At 36.1% G+C, this 19,445-nt stretch overlaps 1 protein-coding gene across 1 annotated transcript; it reads right to left on the bottom strand.

The window, feature by feature from the left end:
• Nucleotides 1–5,987: 5,987 nt before the first annotated feature.
• LOC105045553 (zerumbone synthase) lies at nt 5,988–8,978 on the bottom strand. The gene is made up of 2 exons (XM_010923885.4): nt 8,793–8,978; nt 5,988–6,964 (listed from the first exon to the last, which is right to left on the bottom strand). The coding sequence occupies exons 1-2, from the start codon at nt 8,831–8,833 to the stop codon at nt 6,136–6,138; spliced, it is 870 nt and encodes a 289-aa protein (XP_010922187.1). The 5' UTR covers nt 8,834–8,978; the 3' UTR covers nt 5,988–6,135.
• Between the last annotated feature and the right edge of the window lie 10,467 nt (nt 8,979–19,445).

The raw sequence follows: 19,445 nt of genomic DNA, 5'->3' as shown, positions 1-19,445 counted from the left end.
TCCTATATGATGTGTTAAAGCTGATATATACTGATGGATTTTTTTTGTTATATACATATGGTTGCCTTCTTATTTTTCCTGATGATGATCTAAATTTAGTGGATATTGAAGAAAATGACTTCACAGATTACTATGATCTTTTTTTTATTTCTTTCTATTTTAAATCTATATTATTTATTTTTGATATTTTCAGACTGTACGATTGTAGGTCATGTTTTACTTTTATCACGAGAGGATTTGAGTATGTTTTGAATTTTTTTCTATTCCACTTTGTTGTTCAGGACATGTTGCTTAATTGTGTATGATGGATGATGATGTTACTTCGTTCTGTTATGTTTCAATGAAGCTGCAGTTCTTATAATAGGAAAAAAATAATATGATTTTAATTTAATTTTTTTAAATTTAAATTTTAATGATTGATTATTTTAATTAAAATAATTTTAGATCGATTTTATGATCAAAATTAAAAGTAAAAATAAAATAATTTTTTTTGATTGATTATTAAATCAAAAATATTTTAAAAATATCAACGATCGATTTTGAGATCAATTTTCATATCAATTTTTATTTAATAATTTTTAATAAATTTAGCGACCACTTTTGTGATCGATATTAAAATAAAAAATTATAAAAAATTTGTGACTGATTTTGAGATCAATTTTTTAAATAAAAATATTTTAAAGAAATTAGCAATCGATTTTGAAATCGATTGTAATTTAATAATTTTAAAAAATTTAGCGATCGATTTTGCAATTGATATTAAAAAAATATTATAAAATAATTTACAATTGATGATGCAATCAATTTTTTAAAATAAAAATATTTTAAAAAAATTAATAATCAATTTTGAGATTGATTTTATTTTAATAATTTTTAATAAATTTAACTATCAATTTTATAATTGATATTAAAAAAAATATTATAAAATAATTTGTGATTGATATTGTGATTGATTTTTTAAAATAAAAATATTTTAAAAAAATTAGTGATCAATTTTGAAATCAATTTTCAGATCAATTTGATTATAATAATTTTCAATAAATTTAGTGATCAATTTTATAACTGATTTTAAAAATTAAAATATTATAAAAAATAAATTACTACTGATTTTATGATCAATTATTTAAATAAAAAATATTTTAAAAAACTTAACAAGCAATTTTTTGGTCGGTAAATTGGTTGTAAAATTGTTAATATTTTTTATTTTCAATCTTTAAATTGGTAATAAAATTTTAATTATTTTTTTTATTTCGGTAGCAAAATTTTACGATCGATAAAAACGATCGTAAAGTATTTACGATTAGGATTTTTACAACCGATATGTTTCGATCGCAAAATCAATCGCAAAGTATATTAGCAACTGATTTGTGCTATTTAGCAATCGATTTTGGGGTCACTAAAACTCTATTTTCTTGTAGTGTTCAAACCCACTCCAGATATCGTTACTTCAGAATGGCTCCAGACTCAAATCCAAACAAAGGACTCTTGTTTTGTGACCAAACTAGTTGGTTGATTGAGTCGATGATTCTGCTGGTCAGACAGCCATCCGACCCCAGAGATTAAGATTGCACAATCAGTATACACATCAGAAAATGATGAAGAGAAATTCATTTTATTCTTCTAAAAGTTCATTAGAAGTCAAATAAAAAAGAAAAAAAAGGTACATCTAATCAAGGTCTTCGAAAATGGACTTGGTAGCAGGATCAGTAGCTCCCTTAGTAGGACGGCACCGTAGCAACCTCCCTTCAATAGCCATCGCAACACACAAAAAAAAAGTTAAAGAAAACAACTCTCTTCATTTTAGAGTACAAAGCTTCGACTTGACAACCAAGTTACATGCATATGGATTCTAAGTATGAGAAGAAGATACTGGGGAGAGGGACAAGAAATCTGCCTCATGCAGAAGGAGCCTTCATCTAGAGAAGACTCGCTTGGCAGTTATCAGTCCACACCAAAGGATATCATGGATGGCATGATTCCTTGGGATGGGCTTGCCCTTGGGAACCATCCATATCTCTGATATTCCTCTTCGTGAGGTCTAGAAAGCCTGCTTAGAGGGGAATGATAGACCCCTTGAAAGGTTCAAAACCTTCTTAGAGGGCTCCATGCTGAGAAGACCCCCTTAGTTGTCGCTCACTCCTTTTTTGGACCAAAAAATGATGTAGTTCATTTAGGATACTGCTACATTCTCAGTCGAGACCTATGAAGGGAGATTGAACTCCAATAATAGATCCTGCAAAGGTGATCAGTCCCCAGCAGCACCCCTAGATCGATAGCGGCCGTAGTTCCATACCTTCTATAGTAGCAACGATTTTCAATACCTCACATGCCAAGATGAGATGCCTGTACATGCGCCACTTCCAGACACCCTGCAGCCAGTTGGAAGGTAGGAGCAAATTCTTTCATGGTGCGGCAAATACCAGCAACCATCAAGCCCCCGGTGAAAGACTGCAACATCAACATCATGAAGACTGGAGGGAATGGGCTTGACCACAAATAATAGCCCCTTCCATTTATAGAGGACTCAGGCAAGGATGCACCCCTTCACCCCAAAGGTCATGCATTAGGTGTCACAACCCCAATGGCCCCAAAAGCCGTGCCTTCAAAAAAAAGTATCCCACACGTCTCTTTCGGCAAAATGCCATTTCGGAGACTTTAACATTAAAGATCACATACATCAAGGCCACAAATCGTATGACTCTTTATCACACTACCTTCAAATTGAGCCACATGTATCGATCTACGAGAAGCAACTTGGGACCTATCGATGTTTGGAATGTGAAAAATCTCGATGAGCTTGGAAGTGATCCTCGAATCTCTTTTTCAAATTATTATGCTGCAGCACCTCGAGCCGCCTATCCCTCATAATTGCAATGACAATGGCGAAGCAGCATAGTAATGAGGCCCCGAGATTTTCTTTGCTAAATACTATGGGATAAATACTTCGAGGAGAAGATCGGATCAGCAACCAAAGACCAGCCTTAGGGCCAACTACTTCTTTCGTCTGAAGTAGTGAAACTACTTCAAACTCAAAAGTAGGAGGCAAGTATTGTGGAGTTTATCTACCATCTGACTTAAACTTTTTCTCCTCGGTCTATGATCGAGTATTCACCAATGACTCATTAAGATTATCTTGAATATTAGGAAGAGATCCAAGAGACTGAGGTAGAACAACTTTATGTCACCAGCTTCTATCCAACCCTTAGCTCGGATGCTTATTGATCCTAAGGTCGGGATCTTGTCGATGATAGGGAATGAGGTCTCGCAACTAGTGCAGATACTGACACATTAGAGGTGTAGCTTAGGCCTTTTACCAACCTCAAGCTATCAGTTTATTTAGCCACATAGGCAACTCGCTGGAATCTTCTAATAATCTTCAAAATATGGACAAAATCCATAACTGACACCCACAACTAATAAATCTAATTCACAGGTTAGTGGACGAATTTACTATCCTAACGGTCTGTCAAAATATGGCCTAATAACCTAAGAAATTAGTCCTAACAGCCTATAAGACTTAGACACAATGGCCTACAACTCTACCTTTATATAAAGAGTTAACAAGGGGTTCCTCAAGGTAAGTTCTACTCCAGAGAACAATCAACATTCTTATTTTTTCTCTCTCTTTCTTCTATTATTTTCAAGCTCTTGTTGATTTAAACATTGGAGGATCTCCCATCGAAGGACCTCTGGTAAGAGAGGACTTGTCTTGCAGATTTTCTTTGGCATCCCAGTTCTTGGATCAAGGTCGAGCTCCTGGGTCGAAAGGAGTCTAACCTAAGCCATATTTGCCTTGAACCGAAATCTTGCAGCAACAACTATAAATAACTTGTTATATAATTGTTGTTATCTTTTTCTTTCATTATTATACATAACTTAAGGAAGAGGCACCAACATCATTAAAAGATAATAGTGTATGACAATTATAAAACCATCATTTTAAACATTGCTTTCTTTTATCTGATTCCTTTTGTTAGTTTTTATTGTTATACTTTGCATGATAGTTTTTTTTGTTTAGTTCAAGCTATTAGTTCCCAGCCAAAATGAAAAAGATGAACATAGAATGAAGAGAAGAGGGAAAGATTTTGATAAAAAAAACTCTAAATCATGAAGAGACAAACTGCAAGTAATGAATTTTAACTATTTATTTTATTTTTCCAAATATTATTATAATCCAAATTAAGAATATTTTGTGATTTGAAAAATCTTTATATTATTATGTTGGGAAGATTTTTTATAAAAAAATAAAGAATGGATCATAATCCCTTTCCCTCATGGGCTCACATATAGAACCATCATCTCTTCTCTTTTATAATCAACAATTTTTCTCTCAAAAACCAAATTAAGAAATCTGCGCTCATTACCTTTCTTTTATTCTATAATACTCGTATTAACCCCATCTTACATAAATGAGAGTGAGAGGAAAAAAATATATATAAATCTACAATTGTGGTTTCTTCAGTTTCCCTTGAAATTATTAGTGGTGTGAAAAGTTTGCCCCTAATAAGAGAGAGTAGATTGATGCCATGTTCTCAATCTATGTTAAGTTGAACACCGCCCCCTCCCCCCCCCCTCTCTCTGAGAGGATAAGGCATTCGATATTCAAGACAAGAAAAAAGACAAACTTTGGTTGGAAAAGCTAGCAAGCAGTGTAGAAGAAAGTTAAGGGATGATGCCATAAAGATGGAGGTGAAAGGATAAAGCAGAGTAGAGATCTACTTATGAGAGTCACGATAGATTTGGACTTTGAATGATTTATATTTCTTGTGTAATCAAATACTTCTTTTTCTTCGAGGATACAGATACTTCAAATGGAATCAGGCATTCAAATGGAAGAATTACTTCATTAACTAAAGTGGCATCGAGTCAAGTTGTCTATCAGCCACTAGTATTAGATGTATTAACATGTATGTGTATTGTTGAAACGCTATGCCTTTTCTTCAGTGAAAATGGAGGAAGTGAAATACTCCCTCCAAGATGTATTTAGTATAGGAATTAAAATTGTAATACTTACAGAAGGGTATATTATTGTTGAGAGTGAGGATAGGGCATGAGAAAGGGTACAAATCAGCCTCAGCGAGGGTTTTTCCTTAAAATTTGTCTTCCCTAGACCAACTAAATGGTCGAGTCAAATGCATTCATGGAGATTGCACCTTTAAGCGGCACTATCTACCATCTTTTCAAAGCAAAGCAATTAATGCCGGTTGTTATCGATTGAGCCCTTCTTTGAAAACATCTTTGAATTCCTTTCCAATTAAATTTGCCAACTAGGAGCTAAGACCAGTTGGGTCTCATGCTTGACCCCAAGAAAACTAGATCTTTCACGCCACCAAGTGGTGCATAAGGACTGCAAATTGGGTGTTCGTCAAAACAGGGACGTCATGTAGATGCATTCCAAACTTTTTGGTAAGGACATCTTTGTGTAGAGTTTGCCCTCGAGTGCTAACCATAGAAAAACAACTTTCTTATGGGTGGCTGTCTCCCAAACTCCAAGAATAAAGAAGGCCATCATTATTGATGAACTTCTGAGTCCGCAGTCAAGTCACCATCTTTAGTGAGCTTCTAATCTTTTATTCCATATCTTTGGTGAAGTTACCCTCAGGTTTAAAACTGAGGGTGCTCCTCTTTGGTGGTAGATTCAGGGGATATTACTAGAGGTAAACCGATTGGAGAATGTTCAAAGATGATAAAAATTAGGCGTCTCTCCCTTGCATCAAGGAAATGATAGACAAGAGGCATCATAAAGCTCATAGCAGGGATTGGAGAAGCAATTAATAGAAAAGGAGAGGCGTTTGAAAATAGGATGCTGGTCGCTATGGCCAAAGTTTTTCAAAGTAATGCCGGTAAAGACACAATATTCTGTTTCGAAAGTAAATTTTTTCCAAACATACAGCGAGATGTTGCCAACTTAGAAACGGATCGTTGCAACATCCTTTACATATTTTGTAGTTATCTTAAACAAGCAAACACGACAGTGATCCAGCACATAATATATAACTCTTACACTTTCGTGATCTGAATTTATTGTAGTAGGTTTTTCTGATGATTATAATGTATTGTAGTAGGTATGCATGCATCCAGAGTCTTAATCAACTTAAATTCGAACAACAAGAAAGCCTGCCAACTGAACTTGCATCACCAAGAGAGGAGCTTATTAGCCAAATATCCCCTTCTAAATATTGGAAAAGAGTGGTTCACACAAGTGAAACCCCCATCAACCATGAGGTTGAACCCACTGACGTACTTGGCTTCATCACTTGCCAGGTAGAGCACAGCATTTGCTACATCATCTTTATGCAGGTCCACGCCCTTCAAGTTCGCATGACCACCCACGTAGGACAGAAATCCCTTCACCCCAACCTTGCTCGTACTCCCCGGGAAGTGGGGTAGCGTGAGGCCGGTCGGCACTGCATACGGCGAGACACAATTCACACGTATCCCATGCTCCCCAAGTTCCGCCGCCACATTTCTGGTGAGCCCCAGTACTGCGTGCTTGGATCCTGTGTACCCGTGCGGACCCATCCCTCCGACTATGCTCGCTGCACTGGCCACCGACACTATCGAGCCCTTCTTCTGAGGAACCATCACACGCGCTGCGTGCTTCATTCCTAAGAATACGCCGTGCACGTTCACGTCGAACACCTTCTTGAATTCATCCAAATTGACCTTGCGGATATCGGGCACCATCTTGCCTGTGATCCCAGCGTTGTTGACCATGATGTCGATGGTGCCATGCTTCTCGACGATGAGATCGATGGTACGGTGCACATCATCTTCTACGGTCACATTGCAGTGAAAAAAGCATGCATTGGGCTCACCTCCTAGAGACTTGCAAAGACGATGGCCAAGATCATCTTGGATGTCGATGACACAAATCTTTGCTCCATGCTTTCTGAGGAGTCTTGAGATGCTTTCACCGATACCAGAAGCTCCACCTGTTACAGCAGCAACCTTGCCTTCCAACCTTCAAATTTAGGTAGCCGTTAGTTCTTTTGGACAAGGGAGGGAGGGGAGGGTAATCATATATAATGAGGATAGAGGTTTGCTTGAAGAGATGCAGTAAATATACCACTAAATTAATAGACTACATAGCATAGAAGGCAGTGGGCTTACAATAACATCACGAATATGGACGGAAAAATATATTTTTTCAAGAACTTCTTGGTCCCCCTTCTATCACAAATTCACAATCTATTTTAATTAGGTGAGATTGTGAAAAATAAATTCACTTTCAGATATAGGTAAACGAAATCTCCGAGTGAATTCTAAATTGTTAGACTTCAATGTTTTGTGCTTCCAGGGGAAAAGGATGATGCCTTTTGGTTTAGTAAGGGGCTAGTAAACAATGAATAATAATTGACCTTCTGGACTGAGGGGGGTTCATGTATCTTTGCTTGTTCCTCTTGGGAAGAAACGGTCTTCTTTCAGCATGAGCTTCATCAATTTCAAAGGCCAACAAACTATATATATATATATATATATCTGTGCAGCTATAAAAATATCATAGAGGCAATAAATATGGGTGGTTGTTTGCAACCTTTCCCAACACTAATATCAAAAAAATAAGGGGCTAGTTAACAAACGATGACAAAATCTTTCATGATGTAGGAAAGATGAATATTGAAAATTTCCTCTTATTCAGAAATTTAATCAAAAACACTGACTTTGGAGTTAGCCATCCACAAGACATGCCTGTAAATATAATGTCTTAAAGAGTGAAGATCTTATGCAACAAATATAAAAATTCATGTTAAAATAGCATTTTTCTTTTCTTAGCTTTTTTTCAAAAGCATATTCTGTGATACACAAATTATAATTATCTTGTAACAACTTATACAAAGCAATGTTTCTAATATCTTGCTTTCAGAAGTTGAAAATGGTACATCACAAATTTTTTTCTATAAATACATAAAGAAAAACATTTCTATGTTTCATATATGCATGCATGAATACAAACATCAGAAAGTTTCAAGCAATTCCTGTTTCCACTTCCACATGTTCCATCCTTCTAGCCAAGCTTTCTGGCCATCTATAAGAAACCCTTTATTATATACCTTGCAATTTATGGGTGATGGTTTGGTAAAAGGCAATCACCAGCAGTGATACTTGGATCAAGGTCATGAAAATCTCCTCATGCCATCCTTGTTTGCAAGACCTAGGGATTCATGTCAAATCCTTCCATGTTCCCATATATATAAAGAAGGTAGCAAACCAACTGATTTCCTTCAAATTTTTTTTTTTTTAAATTTTATTTTTTGTAAAAATAACAAAACTTCTTAAAACTTATATCCTCAACATCTACTCAAAACTTGCAACATAAAGTTAAAATCTACATTGTTTTCTACAATTTCTATTTGTTGGTAGGGTGGAAATGGACAATCTATTGGCCTAAACATTCAGATGATTTATGCCCAGAGATTGAACATTTTGAACTTGCTGTGTATTTTCATTTACTGAGTTACAAAACAAAACTAAGGATATCAGACAGAATAGATTGAAGTATAAAAAGGAAAAGACAAAGAAAGAAAAAATAGAGATATCATTTGATTGATTCCTTTTTCTGATTCAAAATATATGAAAGTTGATTTAACTAGTTACATGCGAACAGTGACTCACCACAACTTTCACACATGCATGACCAAGCAGAAATCAGAGAAATTATTAAACAAAGATATGACAGCTATACTTTTTTCTATTTTCTTGATCACCAAGTGATCTTGGCTTGGTCTTGGTATCAAGGCAAGGGAAGGCTCAAGAAACAAAAGAAGATTTGGTATTTTAGTTTGGGTTACCTTTGAGAGGAGAGGGGAGTAGCGTGATTGCTGGTGGACATGGCCTCCAAATACTCAGAGCAAGCTGGAAGCCAAAGAGAGAAGGAGATTACAGTTTATAGTGTCTTTCGACCTGCTCATTACTACTAACTTGATTAGCTTGCCTCATTTATGTTATATCCAAAAGCAAGGGAACGATCGAGCAGTGATTTCGATCAAGATTCAGGTCCTGGAGAGGACAGAAGATCAGGAAATACTTAATGCTGGTAGTTGCCGGTCCTGCATGTTGCTGCATGGGGTATCCAGCAGTTATATCGCTGGTCAGAAGGGTAGGTATTCCTTTAATTGCCGGTCCTATTCCTTCCCTTCCCACTGCCCTTCACCCGTTCTTCCTCACCGACCTCTCCAGTTGCATGTGCTTAAAATAAAAAAATAAAAAAATATAAAATAATTAAAAAAAGAGACTAAGGTGGACAAAAGTTGTCCAAGCTTGCATCTTGGATCAGAATAGACCCCAAACTATATCCAGGTCCAGAGCATCTTGCTTCACAATAGGCTGTTGATTAATGAGATCAATTATTAATATGATGTGATTTCATGTATAGTTTGCAGGCCGAGACATCGCGGCCTCACTCCTGATTTTCCACACTATTAAGGTCAAATTTTATTAATGGACCCTCAAAATGTGTCAAGCATACATACTTGTTTTTGAAATAATAAGGAAAAATTATTATTATTATCATATAATGTTAACTATTATTTAACTATTATTATTTATCATATCGCTTGGTTCTCAACAAATATACTTTGAAATGGAAGGAAAAATATTTCAAGTGCCCAATAGTTCACCCACCAATTTCTAGTCCTCCAATTCTTATGATGGTCATATATACTGATGATGCTTGACATAATATCATAACAATAATTCATTGTAAATAATGCTAGTGGGCTAACTAAGTGAAACACTCTGTCTTGCTACTTAGAGGACAATTATTTGTTCTAAGATAAATTTGAATCATTGTTGTTTTTTTTTCTTTTTGGAAAAGGATGTGTATAGAGCATCAAAAATTAAAAAAAAAAAAGTTGTTGCAGATTATTTTCCTTTCAATTAAATGATAAATTGATAATATTTTACAGAATTCATTGTCAATAACAACTACTTTTGAAATCTAGTATGGAGATTCAAATTAGAAATGTTTGATAGACAAAAATGCAAAATGATGCTTGTACAGCTCACAAAATATATACTTAATAAATGATGATCAAGATTTTGCTAATATCAGAAAAGGCTTAATGGCAGCAGATTCCAACAAAAGCTAGCTATTTGTTTCTATTAATTGCACAATAGATCTAAACCATGCTTAGCTTTTGGTTATGTTCGTACAGCTAACTTAGTAGGCTAATTCTCTCAGTCCACCTCATGCCTGACTTTATTAATTCATTGTCCTAATAAATCCTACTTCAATCCTTATGGTTGCATTTGGTGCATCGTCAAACAATCTTGGAAGGTAATGTGGGTTATCTTTAGGATTGATTGCCATCATTAAATTACTAGTAATGTTGATTATTGTGTTTAATACACATAGATAATGTTATAGTAAAATTACTGAAAATTTTGATTGACATATTTGGTACGATAATTAGATTACTAGTAATGTAAAATTAAATTCTTAAAATTTTTTCAATAATTTTATCCTTGTGCTTTTTTTTTTTCTAATGAGAAATAACGGAAGTGATATGGATGTGGTGGTGGTATGGAGAAGTGACGGACCGAGGGGTGTGGGGAACCGTAGGCACTTGGGGGGGTGGGAAGGGGGCGGGCGCATGTGGAGCTGTGGGGGTGGTAGGGATGGGCGTAGAGGAGCCATAGAGGGGGTGTTGGGGGACAAAGGTAGAGGAGCCGTGGGATGGCAAAAGAAGATGGAGGAGCCACGGGCTGACGGCACATGCAGAGAGGGGTGGGGGGGAGGGTTGGACAATAGATTTTGTGTGATTTTTTTGAGAGATAATTTTATCCAAAATTTTTATTGCAGTATTACCAAAGAAGTTGTAATTTAGATAGCCACTCCTCTCCAAGATAATCCAGATTGTATCTTATGAGGCAATCTGGATTGCTAAGGTAATCTAGATTACTACTCAAAAAGCATACCAAACGTAATAATCCAGATTACCATAATATTAAATTGCCAGCAATCTGGATAAATTGCCAGCTATCAAGTGCAACCTATGATAACTACTAGTGCCTTTGCTGGTCAACAAATAGTTGCTCGGCTCGGTTCATGTCTACATCAGAGCCTGTATCATTGCAATATTTCCTTTAGGGGTGCAAATGAGTTAAGGTGCTCGTGAGCTACTCGAACTTGACTCGAGTCAAAGCTCGACTTGATTCGATTATTATCGAGTTCGAATAGCTCGAATAATTTTTTGACTTAAACTTGAGTAGTAATAGTGCAAGAATTTGTAATATTAGTGATGGTATTAGCAATGAAAAACAAATCCGTCACTAATAATAGTCTTTAACTACCACAAAAATGATCCAAAAAATTAACCATCGTTAATACTATTAGTGACGAAATTCTGACAATTAGTGACGTTAAAAGCTGTCACTAGTAAATTTAAATTTTTTTTAAAAAAAATTAGATCTAATTATAATTAAATTAATTAATTACTGACTGCTATTAGAGACGGAAAGAATTACCGTTGCTAATAATTTTAAAAAAAATATTTAAAAATTATGAAAAAATATTTTTTTTTGATAATAGAATTAATGATGGTGATAAGTTTTTAGAGACTGTAGATTGCCGTCGTTAATATCCTAACCAAAACTATGATATACCGACGGTATTAGCGACGGCCACTTTTGCCATCACTAATAGTCCATCAAAAATACCCCCCGATCTGTGGGAGAAAAACAATTTTGCATCTCATCCTCTTCCCTTCTTGCGATTCCTCCCTCGCCGATGCCTCCTCCTTCCTGACTTTCTCCCCTTGTGGGTGCCTCCTTTCCGATGGTTCTCCCCTTCCTACGCTCCGACATCTTGTGACCTCGAGCCCGCACTTGAGCTATGCCTGCGGCTGCCACGATCCCACAGCTGGCCATGACCTCGTCACTCTGATCCTGTCGGCCCGATCTTGCAGCCCCTGCTCCACTGCCTCCAGCCCACAACCCCTACCCTACGGCCCCTACCCCGCCAGCCCGACCCCACGGCCCCAACCTGCACTTCCTTCCCGTGGCTCCGTCCGTGCGATCTCATCTCCACGGCCGCATCCTCGAGCTAGTGTCCCATCCTCGAGCTGTCCCCCCGCACCTCAGTCCCGTTCCCCCCCTCCTCGGTGCCTCCTTTCCGACGGTTTCTCTATTCCTGTTCTTCGGTATCCCACGGCTCTGAGCCCGCACGACTCCCCCCCTCACTGGTGCCTCCTTCTCGATGGTTACCCCCCTCCCCGGTGCCTCCTTTCCAGTGATTTCTCCCTCCCTGCGCTCCAACGTCCTGTGGCTCTAAGCCCGCACTTCGGCCATGCCTACGGCCACCCCGACCCAAACCTCGCTGCCCTGACCCTATCAACCCGACCCCACGGCCCCGTCTCCATGCCCTCATCTCTGCGGCCGCATCCCCAAGTCAGTGTCCCATCCCTGAGCTGTCTCTCCATGCCTCAATCCCATTCCCCCCCTCCCCGGCACCTCCTTCCCGACAGTTCCCCCCTACCTGCACTCCAACGTCCTGCAGCTCTGAGCCCGTATAGCTCTTCCTCCCCTTGTCGGTGCCTCCTTCCTGACGGTTACCCCCCTTCTCGACGAATCGTCAGCCTGTTGATGGTTGTACTCATTTTGTAATTGTATATGAATTATTCAATAATAAAAGGTTGTTTGGCTTTTTTATCACAAAATTGTATACATCTTCTTTAATAAACTCCTATGTTGTGATGAAGTCCTTAGGACTATTTTAAATTGATAAAGGAGAATTTATCATTTAGTCCTTAAACTTATTCACGATCAAATTATATGCTATTACTAGAACGATAGCTATATCAAGTGTAGATCATTGTGTGCTATATGAGTTAGTTATCCTCTTAACCAAAGAGTATGGAGATATTGGTATGGTATGGCATGCAAGTAAGACGTAGGAGTATATCTCATTGAATGTGACCAACTGCGGAGCACTCTGCTATCAAGAGTAGCTCATGAAGGGTATGGATATAAGTGTCCTTCCGATCTGAGATCATCACGGTGACTTACAAGCAACTCACTGTGCTTTAGTACCGGACTACCTGAATTTTTAATTCAGTAATAAAAGATTTTTGAGCACAGTCAAGTACTTGTTAAGTCGGGGTATGAGTCAAGATGGGATTGACCCCTCCAGATTCTAGGAGTTAATGCATCATAGTATTTCAATTTGTAAAACCTTAACCGGGATAATCTATGTGATAGATTTGAAAGATTGAAATACAATATGGTTGACTGTTCCAAGGTTGATAGTTAAACCCTAGGTCACCTTGAGTATTAGGATCAAAAAAATAAATTATATGGTAACCATATGCTAGTAGGTTCTTGAATGTTGCTTTGCAATTATTCGGCCTATTCAGGTGTTGGATCTCATTGCTAGATGGTTACATTAATTAGCTTAAAAATTTTATTCTTGTACTACCGTTTAGGTTTGAACCTACAAGGTCACACTCAAAAAAAAAATTTTGTCTGATCAAGTGACTGATTGACTATTGAAAATCATTCAAAGGTGTAATTGTCAATGCAATTGATGGTTAACCTGATGCAAAAGTTGCAATGAATTAATTTGCTAAGGGTTAGTAAATTAAGGATGATTGATAAGTAATTAGATTGCTGATTAAGCTCAATTTGATGGAGCAATATAATTTGGTTCAAATCTAATTGAATTGAATTCAATTTGATTTGATCCGACCAGGTTATAAGATGACCTAATTGCTAAGAGTGATTGATTTTTGATTTGATCAAAAATTAAGTTTGATTAAATTTTGATTTGATTAGAATTTAATCTAGTTGGTTTAGTACCTAATTGGATTGGGTCCAAGTTATTTGATTAGGGTCTAACCTAATTTGATTAGGGTAAAGACCTAAGAGTCCAAACCAAGTTAGACTTCTCCCTAGCCGACCACACTTGCGTACGCCCCACTCTTCTCAATGCAAATATCAGATTTGCATGAGAAATCTTCATGCATAAAGGTGTTTTGTTACCCCACCTCAGTGCCCAAAGGATGAGATAAGATTTGGTTCAAGTTGGATTTAAATTTAACTTCAAACCTGATTCTTATCTAAGTTTAAATTTGATTCGAAATTGATCCTTATCTCTCCATCCATGCCATCTATAAAAAGCCCTAATTTTTGTGTGACATAAATCAGATCATCATCAAATCTTTGTGCGTGAGTTAGGGTTTCATAAGGGGCATGAGGTCTTAGGGTGGGCGGCCTTCCTAGGCATGAGAGATTAGAGGAGATCTTCCTCCTTTTGGATGTGTGAAAATCTAGATCTGACTCTAAGGTTTTGGGAAGAGAGAAAAGAGTTCTCATCTATCTTCTTCCATCACCACATCCTCCTCCGTGTTCCATCTTCAGATCTGGAAGAGTCTAGAAGATCCAAAGAGAAGTAGATCAGTCATCCAGAAGGTCTTCACGCGAGCTAGTATTCTTAGAGAGATCGATCAGCGTAATACTTCGAGTAGACCAACTATAGAGGCTGGACACCCTGTGCGGTTGCGAGTAACCAGTGAGATCTCAAGTCCTCATGATTCAGATACGGTCATCTACTATCTATGCTCAGGTATTAAGTTCTGAACTTGATAGTTATGTAGATGTGATCTATAGATGCATGTTATGATATGATCATGCATGTAGATTTTATTTTCAGATCATATACATGCATCATATCATGTTATAGATCTTAAGGTAGGATTTTTAGATTTGATATAGAAGTATGTTTATTAGATTAAATCATTTAATCTAATATTTTTCACTACTAAAATTTTTGAAATTACATGCTTGAAGCTCTACTAGTTTTCTAACAGTGGTATTAGAGCTAGGTTCATTATAACATGATCATATGTGCATATTAGATTTGATTTTTCTTAATTTAGATTAGATCTATATTGTTACTCTATGAATTGATTTTGATGATTACAACACATTTGAGGGGGTTACTAATAATTTTGGCTTGGAAAAAGATTTATTGTATTTCAGTGGCAAAATCATAATTTTATCAAGTTCTGATTCGAAAGTCTCAAGAGCAAGAATAGAAGTTTTATAATCTATTGGAGGCAATTTCATACTTTTTGGATGGATATGTTGAGAGAAATTCGAGTTTAAAGAATTGGATCGACCCTATGAGTCGACTCCTGTCAAAAGAGGCTGAACGGCACACTATTTTTGGCTGGCACACCCAAAGGGGTCGACCCCATGAGTCGACATCTGTTGCTGTGTAGGCCAAAGATACAGAATAGTAATTTTCTGTTCTGTGCCACAGAGGTCGACCCCATGAGTCGATCCCTGTGCAGAGGTCGATCCCATGAGTCGACCCCCTGTGACGGAAACTTTCATAACGACTAATTTTTAGCTCTTTTTAGCAGTATTTAATGCTCTTTTAATGATCGCCAACAGCTCTATTTTAGCTCAAATTTCTCTTTACCATCTATTGAAGCTATAAAGGCACTTAAAGGAAGAAAAAAGAAGCAAGATTGAAGAGACTCAAGCATTCATTTCAGTCCTAAGCAAAAAGACCACTTCAAGAAAAAGAAGCCTTCAATTTAAGTTCACCAACCCCTCTAGAGCTCATTCAAGTCTTCAACCACTTGAGAAAAATCAAAAAAGCTTCCTTCTTATTGTGTAAAGTGCATTTAAAATTTTATTTACTCATTAAAGGAGCTAAATTTATATTTTCATATGATTAACTCACATACTCTATTTTGTCTTGATCTTTAGTTTTGAAAGGATTCTAAAACTTAGAAAGGTTAGTCCGAATCTTGAATCGGATTGTATTGGATTGGCTTGTATCCGAAAAATAAGTGTTCTAGCTTAAGATAGCTAGAGTCGGAGGTATCGACGTTGTATTCTTATTGAATACGGTTTAGTGAATTTGAATTCCCAAGTAGGAGCTTGGGGAGTGATGTAGATGTAAAATTGGTATCGAACCACTATAAATCTTGTTTGTTTGTATTGTACTTACTTGCTCTCTTTCTAAATTTTTTTATCTACTTGCATTCTTGCATCTAATTTCTATACCTTGCTTAAATCACTCTCTACATATATCCTACTCATTGTTATTTAATCTTCATAGTTCTAAATTAATGTTAAAATTTTAAAAACCCAATTCACCCCTCCCTCTTGGGTTGCATAGCTGGGCAACATAAATTTTTTCATATATGATATGATTAGATTAGATGCCTAATAGCTTAGTAATTGGATTGAACTTTCTTGGCCGTTCGGTCATTAGAGAAAGTAGGGTTTAATGATCCTCTCCTCTCATTTTATGGGATCTCTTATGGCATGTAGGGGTGCTTTTTGTTTATGAAAATGAATTGCAAAAGGAAGAAAATTTACTTTTCTGTAAAATTCTAGATCTTGAAACCTTAGGTTTGTTTTATATGATACAAAATAAAATTTGTATGAAAAGTAAAATCATCTAATCTATTGATTAAAATTATTTTAATCATGAGAAATAAAATCAAAAATTATAAAAAATTTAGAAATGATCTAAAAAGTTTGTTTATGATTGATTTTATTTCAATTTATATTAAATTTTTTAGATCTGAAACTTTTTGAAACCTGCTGGCATGCAGACTGAGCCGACTCAGTCTCTTGATTTAATCGGTCTAGTGCTAACTAAGCCGACTCAGTTATCTCAGGTCAAACAGTAATAGTTACTGTTCATTATCAGTTGGTCGATCAAGTAGCAGACTTAATCAACCCACTGAACTGAGCCGGCTCAGTCCAGGGATGAATCGATCTAATTTTAAAATTAAAATTTTTTCCATAAATCAATTATAAATTATTTATAAAATTAAAAATTAAAATTATTTCAAACCTTAACAGCAAGTCCATGTTAATCATACACTTAATTGAGAATTAAGGGTTAAATCAATTAGATCTAGAATTATGAATTAAAGATCTAATGACATTCATATAAAATATGGGGTTATGGGTTAGCTTGATCAGGTCTTCTTAATTGGGTTAGGCCTAAGGTTAGAATCAAATAAAATAAATAAAAAAATTAATTAAATTTAATCAAAAATTGAATTAGATTAAATCAGAATTTTTTTAAAGCCAATACAATAGTTGTAGTTGGTCATAGTCCATGTCTTTAATTAGACCAAGATGGATCTTGATCATAGCTCAGTAGTCAAGCACGAGTCTTTAAGTAAATCAAATTGAAACTAATGAATCAATTGGTGTCTAAGATAAGTTTGGCAGTCTTGATCGATGGTCATTAATTGAAAGTTACTCGTATAGATTGAGTCTATGGTAAGTTAATGGCATATCGTTCCCATCGATCTCACTTATCTAGCCAATGTGGTCAATCAATTTTTGATTCAGTTGCTCATTGATTCGTGCTAACCCATGCTGCATAGGTTGATCAGTGTGACTGATTTAGATGCCTGGATCGGGTTCAATCTAGTCTTTTTTGATCTGACTTGATGAAGTCAGTGGAAGGATTGTGATTAGCTGGTCAGTCTTTTCTTTCTCTTCAAATGACTTAACCAAATTCTCTAAATTATTAAGTCTATCAAATAAAATTGTTATGGAGATAACTAGATCATAGCCTTCCATTAAGTTGGATGATAATGGGTCTATTAGTTTGATAATCATTGAAGACCTAAAGGTCTGATGTTTATCTGCTATTGGAATTATCATTTATAATATGATGGCTCAGTCGTATCTTTTTGATGGGTGGTCAAGTTGGCCGACTAAAGTCGGACATGATCATTTGTTGGTTAGAAGGGCTGGGTATGGTCATGTTAATGGTTGGACCTAACCAGATCTTTCAGTTGAGGCCAAAGCCTATTGATTAGATTTCTGAGGCAAAATTAATTAATAAAAATTATTTAAAAAAATAATTGATCAAGAATCTACTCATAAATATATATAGGTGGGCCAGTCAAAATCGGGCTCGTGTGCAGTCTGTGTGAATTCTAGTACCCACTAAAGAATTAGTGTAATTCTTCGAATTGAAGGTAGAGGCTATCGATTTGTAAAAATAGTGAGAGAACTTTTAGACTAAAATCTATATCTTTAGGCTTAATAATTCATATACTGATTAGATTTTTGATTTCTCTTTTGTGCAGTTATCGTCACCATCTTGTCGCTTCGATCACTGTTGGACAGTGATAAATTGATGGAACCCAATTTTGATAGTTGGTATCAAAAATTAAAAATTATCTTAGAGCATAAGTAGATCTTGTACGTGCTGACAGGTCCGGCACTGGAGGAGCTTGCCCTAAATGTATGCGGTGCAGTACGAGACACTTATTAGAAGTGGATCAATGATCGTACCATGGTACGTTGCATTATGCGGACTACGATGAATGACGAGTTCAGTCACAAGTTTGAGGATGCTCAGCCAGAGGAAATGTTACAAGTATTGAACGAATCTTTTGGCACTTCCAATGACGTTAAGCAACACAAGACTAGTTGTGCCGTCTTTAACATCCGGATGAGGGAGAGGATGTCAGTCACTGATCATGTATTATACATAATCGAACAGATTGAGCACCTGAGTAAGTTCGACTTTTCTTTGCTTGAACAGCTTGGAAAAGATGTGATTCTGAATTTTCTGCCAAAGTCCTATCTCCTTTTTCTCAGTCATTATAGAATGACGAAGCTTGTAGTCAATTACGATGGTTTATTGGGATTGCTGTAAACTTTTAAGAAAGATCACCAGCTCCATAAGAAAATGGTGAATGTAGTGGGAGGATCCTCAGCAGGATGTCATTCCTTTAAGAAAGAAAAAAATAAAAATAAAAAGGTGTAACGTGCTGGGGATCAGACCAAGAAGTTCCAGTCCGATCAGAGTCAGATAAAGTACTTTTACTGTAAGAAGCAGGATCATTGAAAGATGAATTATTCTCAATACATAGTTCTCTTGATCTGAACAGGCTGAATAAGAAGAAGCAAGCAGTTGCTGGGCAAGATAATTATATGATGACACCTTACAACTTCTTTATTTGTGATATTATGATCTGGATATTAGATACTAGTAGTCCTATTAATATTTGCAATTCGTTATAGGAACTGTAGGTCAGTAAAAGATTTGAGGATGGTGAGAAATTTTTGAATGTTGAAGATGGAAGATCAGTTATAGTTTTAGATTTAGAAATTATCAAGCTTGTATTCAATTCTCATATTATTGTTCTTAGTGATTGTCACTTCTGTCCTTCATTTTTATTGAATATAATTTTTGTAGACCTTTTGGTCAAAGACAGTTTTAAAATTTTAATAAAGAAAAATTTTTGTGATATCATTCTGAATGATGTTACTGTGATGAATAAACAATTGAATAATGGCATTTATATTGTATCACCGTCTAGTATAATATACATGTCAAATAAATGCCCTAGGATAGATAATGTCTTTGATGCCTACTTCTGGCATTGTAGGCTAGGTCATATTAATAAGAACAGGATGAACAGATTGACCCAAGAAGGGATCCTCGA

This window comes from Elaeis guineensis, chromosome 5 (assembly GCF_000442705.2).
Source record: "Elaeis guineensis isolate ETL-2024a chromosome 5, EG11, whole genome shotgun sequence".
Lineage (NCBI taxonomy): Eukaryota > Viridiplantae > Streptophyta > Magnoliopsida > Arecales > Arecaceae > Elaeis > Elaeis guineensis.
The sequence above is the reverse complement of the archived record's forward strand: the minus strand, read 5'-3'. Positions and strand labels throughout refer to the sequence as shown.

Bases quoted from the DNA above. Each gene is read 5' to 3' on its own strand.
- LOC105045553 (XM_010923885.4), bottom strand. From the start codon at position 8,833: ATGTCCACCAGCAATCACGCTACTCCCCTCTCCTCTCAAAG. The intron at 6,965-8,792 runs GTAACCCAAACT...CTAAATTTGAAG, and splicing joins ACTCCCCTCTCCTCTCAAAG to GTTGGAAGGCAAGGTTGCTG.